Source organism: Otolemur garnettii, unplaced genomic scaffold (genome assembly GCF_000181295.1).
Source record: "Otolemur garnettii isolate 467f Iridium unplaced genomic scaffold, OtoGar3 scaffold00014, whole genome shotgun sequence".
NCBI lineage: Eukaryota > Metazoa > Chordata > Mammalia > Primates > Galagidae > Otolemur > Otolemur garnettii.
The window spans coordinates 3442923-3455972 of NW_003852409.1; the positions used below are offsets into that span (position 1 = coordinate 3442923).

The 13050-nt window shown below is 42.6% G+C and overlaps 1 protein-coding gene across 1 annotated transcript in view; it reads left to right on the forward strand.

Annotated features, from left to right (window-relative positions):
- Positions 1 to 13050, forward strand: part of GALNT12 (polypeptide N-acetylgalactosaminyltransferase 12) — a 48642-nt gene continuing 35592 nt past the window's right edge. The window contains exon 1 of the mRNA XM_012802376.2: positions 1 to 29. Coding sequence (XP_012657830.2) covers positions 1 to 29 — 29 coding nt within the window. The remainder of the gene's footprint in view (positions 30 to 13050) is intronic.

Genomic DNA, 13050 nt, shown 5'->3' on the forward strand with positions numbered 1-13050 from the left:
ATGAGGAGCCAAGGAAAATATCGGAGCAGGTGAGTTGCAGAGCTAGAGCTTGGCTCAGGCCAGTGTCGGAGGTGGTATGCGCTCACAGACTTCCAGATTTGGTCTCATTCACACAAGGGAGGTGAGGACCTTTCTTCGGAAGGTCTAATGTAAACAGGAGTTTCCATGAAAATCCTGAATACATTGCACCTTTGTCTTATTCTTTTTATTCAGATATCTTTCATATATTTTTATTAACTAGTTATTTAAATATAAAAGTGATATAAAAGTAAAACTACATTTCAACAGTACAAAAGGGCATGAAGCAAAAGTAAATGCCCATTTCTTTCTCACCCACCCTCCAAGTCCTGGGCCTCACAGACCCATACTCACATTTATTTTATTTTTCCAAAAACATGTCACACGTATATAAAGATACATACAGGCATACAGAGGCATTATTCAAGCTCCTTGACTGCACACAGCAAAAAACCTTCTGAATAATTAAAACAGATTTAGTACAAGCTTCCTTCATAGCTCAGAGAACCCACAAAGGTCAGAACCCCTTCTGAAGACCCTACAGCCAGGAACAATGCCCCAAATCATGCCACAGTGGCAACCTGTTCCCACATGGATTTGGTGCAGGCCCTTTTTGGTGTCACTAGCTTCTGATTTTGAGCCTGAGGTGGGAATGTCTGAATCAGTCCAGTTTAGGTCATGTCCACTGCCTGACGAAATGGGAGGCTGGGAAAGTGAGTTTCTGGCATTTTCAGTATCTGTAATAACGGGAGGTGTTCTCTTCCCCCAGAAAGTAGGGGGCTGCCCACTGTAGGAAGGGTTTTAGATGCTGAACAGTAGAAAAGGATAACAAATGTCTACTAGTAAATATTCCCTATAGACACCCTCTGTCTTTAGGAGAGCATCTCTCCCCCACCCACAGTCCTCGTGGCTTGCTGGGCTTTCATGTCCAAGCCCATCGTAATTGGCTTCAGCCCAGAATTTTCACTGAAGCAATTGGGAAGAAGGTCCACTCTACTGATGCTGTCAGCTGTGGTGATATCAGATGTTGGAAACCAACTGGCACTCTGCCACCACTTAAAGACAGCCTGCCTGAAAGTGAAGCTGCTACAAAGGAAAGCAGACCAAGTGACACAAGGAGATGGAGTCAGAAAATCTATCCGTCCCACCAGTCTTTCTGGATAGGTTTATTTAAAACAGGGTTGTCATTACTTGCAATTAGAATGCTAACAAATGGCATAATTTACTTTTTTTAATGAATGGGTTCACACTATGCATACTATTCTGAATCTTCATCTTTTTCCTTTCTTTTTTCCATTTAACAAATATCTCGGGCATCTTTCCATGTAAGTGAATATAGACTGCTGGATTTTTTTTAATGGCTGCATATAGCACCATTACGTTGATGTAATTTATTTAATCATTTTAAAACAAGGCACAGTTAGCTTGTTTCCAGTTTTCTGCCATTATAAAAAATCCTAGGCAGGTTGTGGTGACCTATGCCTGTCATCCTAGTGCTTTGGGAGGCTGAGGCAGGAGGATCACTTGAGGCCTGGAGTTCGAGACAATCCTGAGCAACATAGCCAGAGCTTGTGTCTACCAGCCAGGGTCCCAGCGGGGACAGATGACACACTTGGCTGAGGAACTCAGGAATGCTTATGAAAGAACCATTTACAGAAGTGTGGACAGGATTTGCTAAGAGCCACAGGGATGGTGCAGTACCCCAGGGCTGGTAATAGTAGGGAGCTGTTACCACACCTCGCCTGAAGAAGAGAAAGGAAGAGCAGGTGTTGGAAGTCCTCAAGAGACAAAACTGCAGGGTTACCTGCTAGGAGCTAGAGGGACACAGGCAACCCACAGAAACTCAGTAGGGAGCTATCCCCAGAGGAGTCTCAACCTCTGGCTTTACCCTCCTGCCATCTGACCCCCTGCCAATGCTTCCCATTGGCAAACCCACCTGGAAGCCAGAGGCTTGGATGTAGTCCATGCCATCAGTCTCCCAGGGTATGGAACAGCAAGAAAAAGACACAGCAGGGTAGTAGAAAACGTCAAACACCTTGTTGCTCAATATGTGGTCCTTGGAGCAGCACATTGGTATCACCTGGGAACTTATTAGAAATACAGCTAGTCCCCAGGGTATAAAAATGATAGGGTCTATAGGTTTATTCTTTAGTTGAATTTCTATGTAAGTTAGACCCAGGTACGTTTATATAATACCTATATGTAATAGCCTCCATTCACAAGTATGAGTTGTACGTCAATCAGATGTTTGTAACTCAGGGACTTACTGTAACAGCCTTTGTAAGTGCGAGTTTTATGTAACATGGGGTCTGACTATACAGCATCTGGGGCCCAACCTAGAGCTACTTTAGACCAGAATCTGCATTTCATCAAGATTCCCAGGAGACTCATTTGCACAATGAAGTTTATGAAGCAGGGATGATCCAGCACATCTTTGTACATGCAGGTATTTCTCATATAAAAGTGTATCAGTGGTCTTATTATTTATAGGTTTTCTTCCAGCATTTTGTTTCATCCATCTCTGTGTTGGTTTGCGTTGTCTGAGAATCAGATGCCTGGATTTTTTTTTTTTTTCTGCAGAGGATAAAGAGGAAGGGAGAAAGGGGAAGGGGGCCTTCAGACCAAGATGCAGGTCTGATATCTGAGGAAGGGGAGTGGAAATGAGGAGATTTTGTGGGAGGGGCTTTGGGCTGCAGTGCAATCTCGTCTAGGCCACGAGAAGTCTCCAAGTAAAGGTTGCTTTGCTAAAGTTCTGAAGAAACCATGGGATACCACAAAGGACCAGAGGGCATCACAGCTGGAAGCTCTCAGTCAACTGCGTTTCCCCCAGCAGGTTCTTTTGAAAGGTGATCTGGGCAAGTGCCATTGCCAGCACGAACTTTATATACCAAAATGTATTGAGTATCTTCTGAATGCCAGGTATTATGTGTGTTAAGTGGCAGGAACACTGCCTCTGGCTCCCAGAGAATCCCGCACGTGTTAGTCCATTGTGTGCTGCTATAAAGGAAATACCTGAGCCTGGGTAGTATATTAAAAATGAACAGGTTTATTTGGCCGGGCGTGGTGGCTCATGCCTATAATCCTAGCACTCTGGGAGCCCAAGATAGGTGGATAGCCTAAGCTCAGGTGTTCAAGACCAGCCTCAGTGAGAATGAGACCCTCATCCTCACTAAAAATAGAAGAACTGTGTGGGCATAGTGGCAGGCACCTGTAGTCTCAGCTACTCTGGAGGCTGAGGCAAAAGGATTGCTCAAACCTAAGGTTTGAGGTTGCTGTAAGCTACGATGTCATGGCACTCTACCCAGGGTGACAGAGAGAGACTCTGTCCCCCTGCAAAAAAGAATGGGAGGGGTCTATGTAGTTTTAGAAAAAAGAGAGGAAAGAGAGCGAAGGAAGATAATGTAGGGATGAGGCAGAAAAGGAAGGTCGAGAGAGCCTGACTCCAGCCATTTTGGCCCATATCAGACCCTAACTACCCCGAACAAGGAAATCACCAGCATGTCACCCACCTGGGACCACCCGAGGACAGGTGAATTACTAAGCCTTACAAACTGCTGGTGCTTTCCTTTCTGTGACAGCAGTTTATGATGAGCTTTTATGGCCTGACCTCAAGACAATACTTGTCAGATATGGCTGTTTCCTACCAGGGTGTTTGAACACACAAAAATGTTACCATTTCCCTATAACGGGTCCCCTTTCTGCTTGGGAGAGGACCCTTACTTTGTCTGTGGGGTAGTATCTATTGTCTGTCTCTCAATAACCTTTCTCTTGCCAGTTGGCTAGCTCTCAGATTCTTTCTTGCAAAGCCAAGAACCCACTTGGCACGTTTCGGGGGTTTTCCTGCCTTCTGTGGGCCATCTCCTACACCAGAGAGAGGAAGGGACAGGAACACCAAAGACTAATACAGTGGATTAGGGGACTGGTGAGGAAGGCTTAGGATTGCAATAAAGAGAACCAAATTGTCTTCTAAGTATCTAACTTTCTTTCCTTATTAAGGTAGTGATGTCTATTGTAAAGAATTATGTTATAGGAATATATGGCTTTGGGATTGTTTACCATTATATCCCCAGAATCTAGCACACTGCCTGCCAAATGGTAGATGATCAATAACTATTTGTTGAAAAAAAAAAAAAGGATATATTAAATGAAAGTGAAAAGACTACAGAATCTCACTCAATAGAAAAAAATACAATAATTAGTGGTTTGGCGAGTTTTCGTATAGATTTTTTCCCCTTTGTATGTGTTAACATATTTTACCAAAATAGTATCATACTATCTATACAGCTCTGTGACTTGCTTTTCTTGACTTTAGAATGCATCTTAAACACACTTGTGTCTTAAAGACGTAGAATTAGCTCAAGCTTGTCAATGGCACTGTGGAATATTATGGTATTGGACGTGTGCGTTACTCTATTTTATAATCTCCTGTTAATGGGCATTTGGGTTGTTTCCAGCCTTTTGCTTTTTTACACAATACTGTAATAAGCTTCTTTGTATGCATATCTTTTGAGCACTGGTGAGTCTGTTTTTGTTGGATAAATTCCTAGAAGTGGAACTGCAGAATCAAAAGGATGTTAATATTAACATTTGTAATAAATGTTGCCTAATTGCTTTCCAACACGTTACACCAGCTTGCATTCCTACCAACAGTGTATCAAAGTACATTTATTCACATCCTTGCCAACAATGGAGTTAATAACCTTTTTAATCTGTGCCGTTCTGATAGGTGAAAAAATGTTTCAGAGTAAGTTTAATTTTCGTACATTTTAGAGAGATTGAGCATATTTTTGTACATTCGTAGACCATTTATGTCCTTTTTGGAGAGAACTGTCTATTCAGATTCTGTGACCATTTTTATTTTTGTTATTTTTATTTCCCCATTGATTCATATATTGGGTAAAGGTCATCTGCAAATATCTTTCTGATTTGTCTTTTCACTTTTATTATTTTTGGAAGACTTACATAATTCAAAAACTTTTAAATAGTCTAAATTTACAAATATTTTTCATAGTGGCCTTTGTTTTTATTCATCTGTGATACTTTCATTGTTTCCTCTCTCCCTCCTTCCCTTCTATCCTCCCTTTCTTTCTTCTCTTCCTCACAGAACTCTCTCTTTATTTTGGCATCTTTAGATCACTTGGATTTTGTTTTTGTATAAGATGTGAGGTCGGGATTTAATTTTACTTTTTCCAAGTGGTTATCAAGTTGTCCTAATTCTTGCTTGAATCAGACATCTGTTCCCCACTATGCGTTTGAAATACCACATCTACTGTATATCATATTAAACTCTAAAAGAATGTAATGACCCCCCACCCCCATGAAGGGAGCTATGAAACATCAAAAGTTTTCTAGAAAAATCTACCTTATTTTTGAGCAGCCAATGATAAAAGATGGTTGGTCAGTGAATAGTTAAGCCCCTTAAAATGAGCAACAAACCCAAGGAAAGGACAAGGTACTCGATTTGGGAAGAGCCAAAAAGAATTAAGGTCCCAGCTAAACTCATCCTCTAAGGATGCCAACTCATTGTCAATGATAACACTTAAACAGAGCTTACTCTGGGCAGGGACCATTCTTAGTGTTTTGCCTCTATTGAAAAGATGCTATAGTTCTATCAAGCTACAATGCTTCTGTTCTGAATACCACTCAAGAACCAGGGTGCTGGACATCTTCCACTTGCCTTTCTACTCTGTTTTGTGCCCAGGGAGGGTGACATGTGGAGGATATCCCTCAATTCTCCCAATAACCCTACTCAGGCAATATTAGTATTACCGTCAGTCACTGTATTATAAATGAGTAAATTGAGTCCAGACAAGTTAAGTAAGTTGTGTTAGTCATCTGTGCTGGGGTTTGAGCTCTGGCAAGTAGGCTCCAAGGTTGTGCTCCTACCCCCTGAGCTAAGTTGCCTTTCGATCTCCTAGCACCCTGCACACAGTGAGTGGTAAAGCGAGAAATCCTGAGCTGGGAGGCAGGAGATGCAGATACAGACCCTTGTTCTGCACTTGTATATTGGACAACCTTGAGTACAGCATGCAAAAATTGCAGCTTTTACTTCCCCCAGCCTATGGTTTCTCATCTAGCTGCCTTACAAACTTGAAACACAGAAAAATCATACATACAGTATCATACAAAATCAACACAATTTACTGTTCTCTTGTGGTGTAATCATTCTTCCTAGAAAAATGAGTCAGTCTTTGTTTCTTATTCTTACTGTAAACGTTAAGTGGAGAAAGCACTCTCAGCACCGGCTATGCCACTCAATATACCTGGGCATTTTTCCACAGCAAATGACTTCAACTGCATTATCGGGTGCCTGACATCCTCTTCTTTTTGAGACTCTGCAATTTCTGTGTCATCCTCACTTGCTTCTTCCACTTCATCATCTGCTTCATGCACTTTTATGCTATCTGTACTTTGGTCAATAATTGCTTGGAAAATTGCTTCTGGATCAGTTCATTACAGGTTGCCACCTCATCACCCATTATAACAAAATCTCCAAAATCTACTCCTTTGAATTCTGCCATGGGAAATGGACTACCTGATGGGGCCAAAACGTCGTGCTCTTGTGCTGTGGCAATCCAACTTTCTGGAAACACTTCTGTATCATTTCTGGCTGAATTCTATTCCAAGCAGAACTGATCCAGAGGACGCATCTAGGGTGTTACCTGAGGCCGCAGATGAAGTTGCTTCCACAGGAAGACCATGAGTTTGTGTTTTAGTAATAACCCACTGCAGGAACTGGCCTCAGTAGTGTGTTTTAAATGTTTTGATGATGTCTTTCTTGGTCAAGAAGTTGGATTTTTAAAGTCATGTCTGGAGGCAAAAATTTTAGTGTTATGTTTGTCACAAGTGTCACTTAGTGTCACTTGTGGGTGGCCAGGACAGTTGTCTGCTGTCAGTAGAATAAACCATTTCTTCTTCATTTCTCAGTTGATACCTCTTATGTACTCCTCAAATAGGGCCCCAGTCATCCACATGCATCTCTTTGATCTCTAAGCAATGGGAAGGTCTTTGGGCTTCAGGTGCTTGTATGCACGTGGCTTTGCCAACTCACCAGTCTCCAAGGGCTTTAGTTTCTCTCCAGCTGAGCTGGTGCAAAGCAGAACTGTGAAACATTCCTTGGAAAGTTTTCTGCTTTTACATTTGTTACCTCGTCCGTGACGAGGCTCCTGTCAGGCATCACCTTGAAAAAGAGTCTGCGCTCCTCAGCATTATAGATGTCGTCATCTCTGGAGCTTCTGAAGTGGCAACTTTTTGATGAACTCTTCCACAACTTAGACTGAACTGCATTGGATTCACCACACAAGACTTGATGAGAGATCTCGTGTTGGAAGTTTGGCTTTCTCAAGCCAACTACTTGATATTTGGAAATCTGCCATCCTGAATTCCTCTGCGAATTTTTAGCAACTTCTTGGATCACTGGCCCAGAGATTCAGGAGTTAACTGCCCTCTTTTGTTTGAACCAGCTTCACTGACTTCCTGCAGGGACGTTTTCCTCCTTTTCTGCTGTGGGTCTCTGCTTTCCCTGACCATCTCTCTCCAAGTGCTCACATTTACGTTTTTGGACATTGCTGACTGTGGTCCTGCTAACACCAAAATGTTCTGATGTCTTTCTTTGGCTGCTGCTGCTTTTCAGAAAGCAGAGATGATCAATGCCAGCACTTTGAGTTCTTTCTTTTGGGCCATATCATGTCTTGATTAACTATAAAATTTTTCATCAGTTATATGGGATGTACCTACAATTCAGACCAGTCCTTCAAGTTGAAAAAAATCTTCTGCAATACGTGATAAACATGATAGAACATTAGGCCTAGTCCAACACGTGGCAGTAATGAAATGTGAGAAAAGAACTTAAACTAAAGAAAAACATGAGGCAACTACAGGGCAAAGCCTGCACTTTCTCCCCTGTGGTGTAGCATGGATTCAACTGGTCACATTATAGAGGGTAAATTAAAGCACCACCATTGTGTGTCACAGTCCGTGTGGTCAAGATACAACTTATGGAGATGGTGTACATACAAGTCAGTTTTTCATTGAGTACATGTGATGTGGTACATGCCTGGTCTAATTAGGTCAACTTCAGGAGGTGGTCAATGTAGGAAAAATGGTCAGCTATGATGGTTCTACTATATATGAAAATTAAGTCTAGCAGTTTGCAGCACACAGTTGGTGCTCAATAAAAAATAGCTTTTCATCTATTACCTGAGGTTTGAACCCATGTCTCTAAGGCCTAATCCCATTGCTCTTTTTTCTGCAACTGAAGCATTACAACGTGGTGAGCTGATCCAAGACATCATGTGTTATAAGCCTTGTCTGTTTCATAATCTAACCACAGATCTTAAGTGTGTCTGGATAGAGGCCAAAGGCTCAACTCTAAGCCTTTCCCATCTTACCTGCCTTCCATCACCAACCAGCAGACTTTGTTCTTCAAGAGAAGCAGGTGGGGACCTGAGCACTGTGGGTGGAAGGAACTACCTCCCTCAAGCCTAATAGCAGTAGCAGGTTGTCCTGGGTGGAAGCTGCTTTGCATGGTTCACCCCAAACCCCACTGACCTCCTGAAGCCTAGCGACCTCATCCAGGAGGTCAGTAACCAGAGATTGTGTGGTTAAATTCTAACTCTCTACAAGGGCCACCACATTGTTCAAGAGCTTCCCCCAGCCTGTAGATCAGACTCCCCATCTATAAAATGAGAGAGTTGGACCAGATTTGTGCCTCTTAAACTTTTTTTTTCCATTTATTTATTTATATATTTAGAGACGGGGGTCTCACTCTGTTGCCTGGGCTAAAATGCAGTGGTGGCATCATGGCTCCCTGCAACATCAAAGTCCTGGACTAAAGTAATCCTACTACCTCAGCCTCTTGAGCAGCTGGGACTACAGGCACCTGCCATCATGCCCAGCTAATTTTTCTATCTTTTTGTAGAGATAAGATCTTACTATGTTCCCCAGGCTGGCATGGAACTCTAGGGCTCAGCCACTTCTTCCAATTGGGCCTCCTAAGGAGCTAGGCTTATAGGCCTGAGCTACTGCACCCAGACTTCCTAGACTGTTTGACTTGTGGTCTCTTTTGAGACTATTTGGTTAAAAAGCTCTGGATCAACTTACCATGGTAAAACAAACAACAACAAAAATGTGGCTTTTACTCTATCCTTCCACAGGGGATGCAAAATTATTCTTTTCCCTTTGCCAGGCACCAGCAGAGGGAGTTACAGATTAACCTAAAATGCCGTTTCTGATCTCTTTAGCATTTGGGTATGTGTGTAAACACTACCTCAGAGAAGCTCTGCAAAACTCCTAAACTAGACCAGATTCTACTATCCTAAACACTTTCAGAACACTTACCATAACTCAAATTAGTTATCTTTGTCTGTTCCAATAGCCTCTGAGCATCATAATGTCAAAAATATGTCTTGTAACAAAGACTCTCTCCTTGTCCAAGCCCTAGCTAGACTCCTCTGAGCCCTTCTTGACTGGGCCTCATCTGTGGTCTGGCAACACAAATGACTTTGTCCACACTTTGCTCCTGACACTAAAAGACTTAAACAAACACTAACATAGTTTCTAACATCTCAGAGCTGCATCCCTAGGGTGACCCTAAGCTAGCTTCTTACAGTTGAGAAGCTCGGGGTGCCAAAAGAGCTTACAGTCCAGCAGACACCTGACCATAGGCCCTAACCACTCTTTCTTAGAACATTTACTAAAATGGGCTTACAATTGTGAATCTCTCCTCTGTCCCTTTGAGATCTACATATATTTCCTACAACTCAGGAGTGTCCTTCTCAAGGATTTGAAAGCCATTCATTCAAAATGTAATTGTTAGTTGGGAGCAGTGGCTCACACCTATAATCCTAGGACTCTGGGAGGCTGATGTGGGTAGATTGCCTGAGCTCAGGAGTTCTAGACCAGCCTGAGCAATAGTGAGACCCGTCTCTAAAAAATAGCCAGGTGTTGTGGTAGGCACCTACAGTCCCAGCTACTTGGGAGGCTGAGGCAAGAGGATCACTTGAGTCCAGGAGTTTGATGTTGCTGTGAGCTATGATGCCACAGCACTCTACCCAGGGTGATAGAGTGAGACTCTGTCTCAAAAAAAAAATAATAAAATAAAATAAATAAAATGTAATTGTCAGAAAGGGTAGGGCCTCTGTCTCCCAGTTTTTTTGGGAGGATGAAATCTTAACTTTGATAATTGCCAGCTAACAGACACAGTATAAATGCTATAATTATAGCATTTATACTGACCACCCTTTTGGAATTTTTCACGTTCCTAATTCTACTGAGTCTCCACCCCATGCCCTCCATTTAAAATGCCCAGTCACCTCTGTACAAATCAACACTGAGTTCAGTTCACGATGGACTCTCTTCTCTATTGCAATAGTATATTATGGATTAAAATCTGTCCCTACTACTTTAACTAGTGCCCAGCTTTGTGTATGTTTTGCACTTGCTCAATATGGTGTTTGGCACATGGTAGATACTCAGTAGATATTTACTGAGTGAGAAACTACTGATAAAAGTCATCCATTTGTTTTGGGTATCCTCTGCTGCATAACATCCCAAACCTTCCTGGTGTTAAAGCACCACCATCTATCTTATTATGCTCATGGATTCTGTGGCTCAGGAATTAGAAAAAGGCATGTTTCTTTTCCGTTCCATGCTTTCTGGGGCCACAGCTAAAATGACTGGAACAGCTGGAGGTGACATGAATGCCCTAGGGAAGAGCCACTTCCAGGATGGCTTGTTCACTCACCTGTCTGATGCCTGGGTTGGCTGGGCTGACTGGGAATCGGACTCAGCTGGCATAGTTGACAGGGTGTCTACTTGTGACCTCTTCAACGTGATGGTACCAGGATAGTCAAATTTATTACCTGGCACCTCAAAGCTCCAAGAACGGTAATTCAAAGAACAAAGTAGCAGCTTCATAGCCTTTTATACCTCGCCTCAGAGGTCATAGAGCATATCTGTTGATTGAAGTAGTTATAGGTCTACCTTATTCAAAGGCAGGGAATAATGAGGAATTTGCAGCTTTATTTTATTTATTCATTTATTTACTTATTTTTTTGAGACAGAGTTTCACTTTGTCACCCTCGGTAGAGTGCTGTAGTGTCATAGCTCACAGCAACCTCCAACTTGTGGGCTCAAGGGATTCTCTTGCTTCAGTCTCCTGAGTAGCTGGGACTATAGGCTCTCACCACAATGCTCAATAATTTTTAGAGATGGGGTCTTGCTCTTGCTCTCAGGCTAATCTTGAACTCCTGAGCTCAGGTGATCTGCCAGCCTTGGCCTCCCAGAGTGCGAGGATTACAGGCATGAGCCACTGTGCCCAGCCTACAGCTTTGTTTTAAAACTACTACGTTATCAGAGCCAGATTTGGGGGGAATTCTCTTCAATTAGTCCTTTGTGTCAGTTAGGGTTAGATTTGGTTGTATAGGGCAAAAAACATACAGAGATAGTGGCTTAAATGATATAGAAGTTCATTTCTATTTTACATCAATGAAGGCTGGCAGGAGCAGTCAGGATGTCAGTATACACAGTGTCAGGTGCCTCAGCTCCTGCTGCCTTGTCGTTTCACCATTCTCAGTGGATAACTTTTAACTCATGACCCAACATAGCTGCTTGAGGTCCAGTCTTCACACCCACGATCCAACCAGTAGGAAGAAGTTTCGTTTTAGGACGTATCTTAGAAGTCCCCCTGATACCACCATTTGTAGCCCATTGGCAGCACACTTAGTCACATGGCTGTGCCTAGCTGCAAGGGAGGCTGAGAAATCTAGCTTTTATTCTACCCAGAGAAACAGACAAGCAAATAAGTCAAGGTTTCTACTGTCAAGGAAGAAGGGGTGAATGGATATTGGCAGACATCCAGCAGTTCTGCCACGCCTGCTTACTCCTTTCTATTTCCTGTTCTGCCACCTGGCAAGCTATGGCTCTGGACAATTCAATTCTTTGGCCTTGTTACCTGTTCCTCTGGTATATTGGAAAGAGGTACTGTAATCTAATAAGGAAAGCTTGAAGTTTAAGCGCATGTCTGCATTCTGGTTTCAGGAAGAACTGGAGCCCCACCCAGTCAGCCTCCTTTTTGGGGGGGGGCGGAGTTTAGGAGGAGATTTTGCAAACTTCCGGAGGCCCTTTCAACAAGTCCTGAGGAATTTCTCTTTGCTATGTTTTGGGAGTAACCTTTCCCTGCATTTAACAGGGCTATGCCTTACATCAGATACCTCCCTGTGGTTCAAATAGATACCTAAGGAAGTTGAATGTGAGATGTGGAGCCATCCATTAAGTGAGCACTAACTGTGTGTTTGACACTGTACCAAGCTCTAGGATCATTAAGTGACTGCAGCTCATACTCTAAGGCTGTTATGTTCTTTTTGTTACCAGGCCAGGGTATAAATTAAACACAGTTTGATGTATTGAGTGTCATAACAAAGTGTGATGGTGGTATGGGTTGAATTGTCTCCCCCACTCCTCACCCAAGGACATGTTGAAGTCCTAACCCCTAATACCTGTGAATATGACCTTATTTGGAAGGGTCTTTACAGATGTAACAGTTAAAAATGAAGTTATTAAAATGGGCCCTAATACAGTATGGACTATTGGTCTTTAAAAAAGGGTAGAAGAGACACATAGACACACATTGGTAGAAGGTCACATGATACAGGAGGCAGAGACTGGAGGAATGCCAACAATTGCCCACAACACCAGAAACTGAGAGAAAGGTATGAAACATTTCTCTCCTATAGCCTTCAGAGAGCATAAGGCCCTGCTGACACCTTAATATCAGGCTTCTAGTCTCCAGAACTGTGGGAGAACAAATTTCAATTGTTTTAAGGAGCCCAGTTTGTGGTATGTTGTTATGACATCCCTGGGTAACTAATATAGATGGTCATTTTGATGTGCCATTTTGGGTAGGCTATCATCCCCTTAATCAAACACTAATCCTGGGGTTGCCGTGAAGGTATTTCGTAGATGTCTATAATCAGTTGACTTTAAGAAAAGGAGATTATGGCTTGGCGCCTGTGGCTCAAGTGGCTAAGGTGC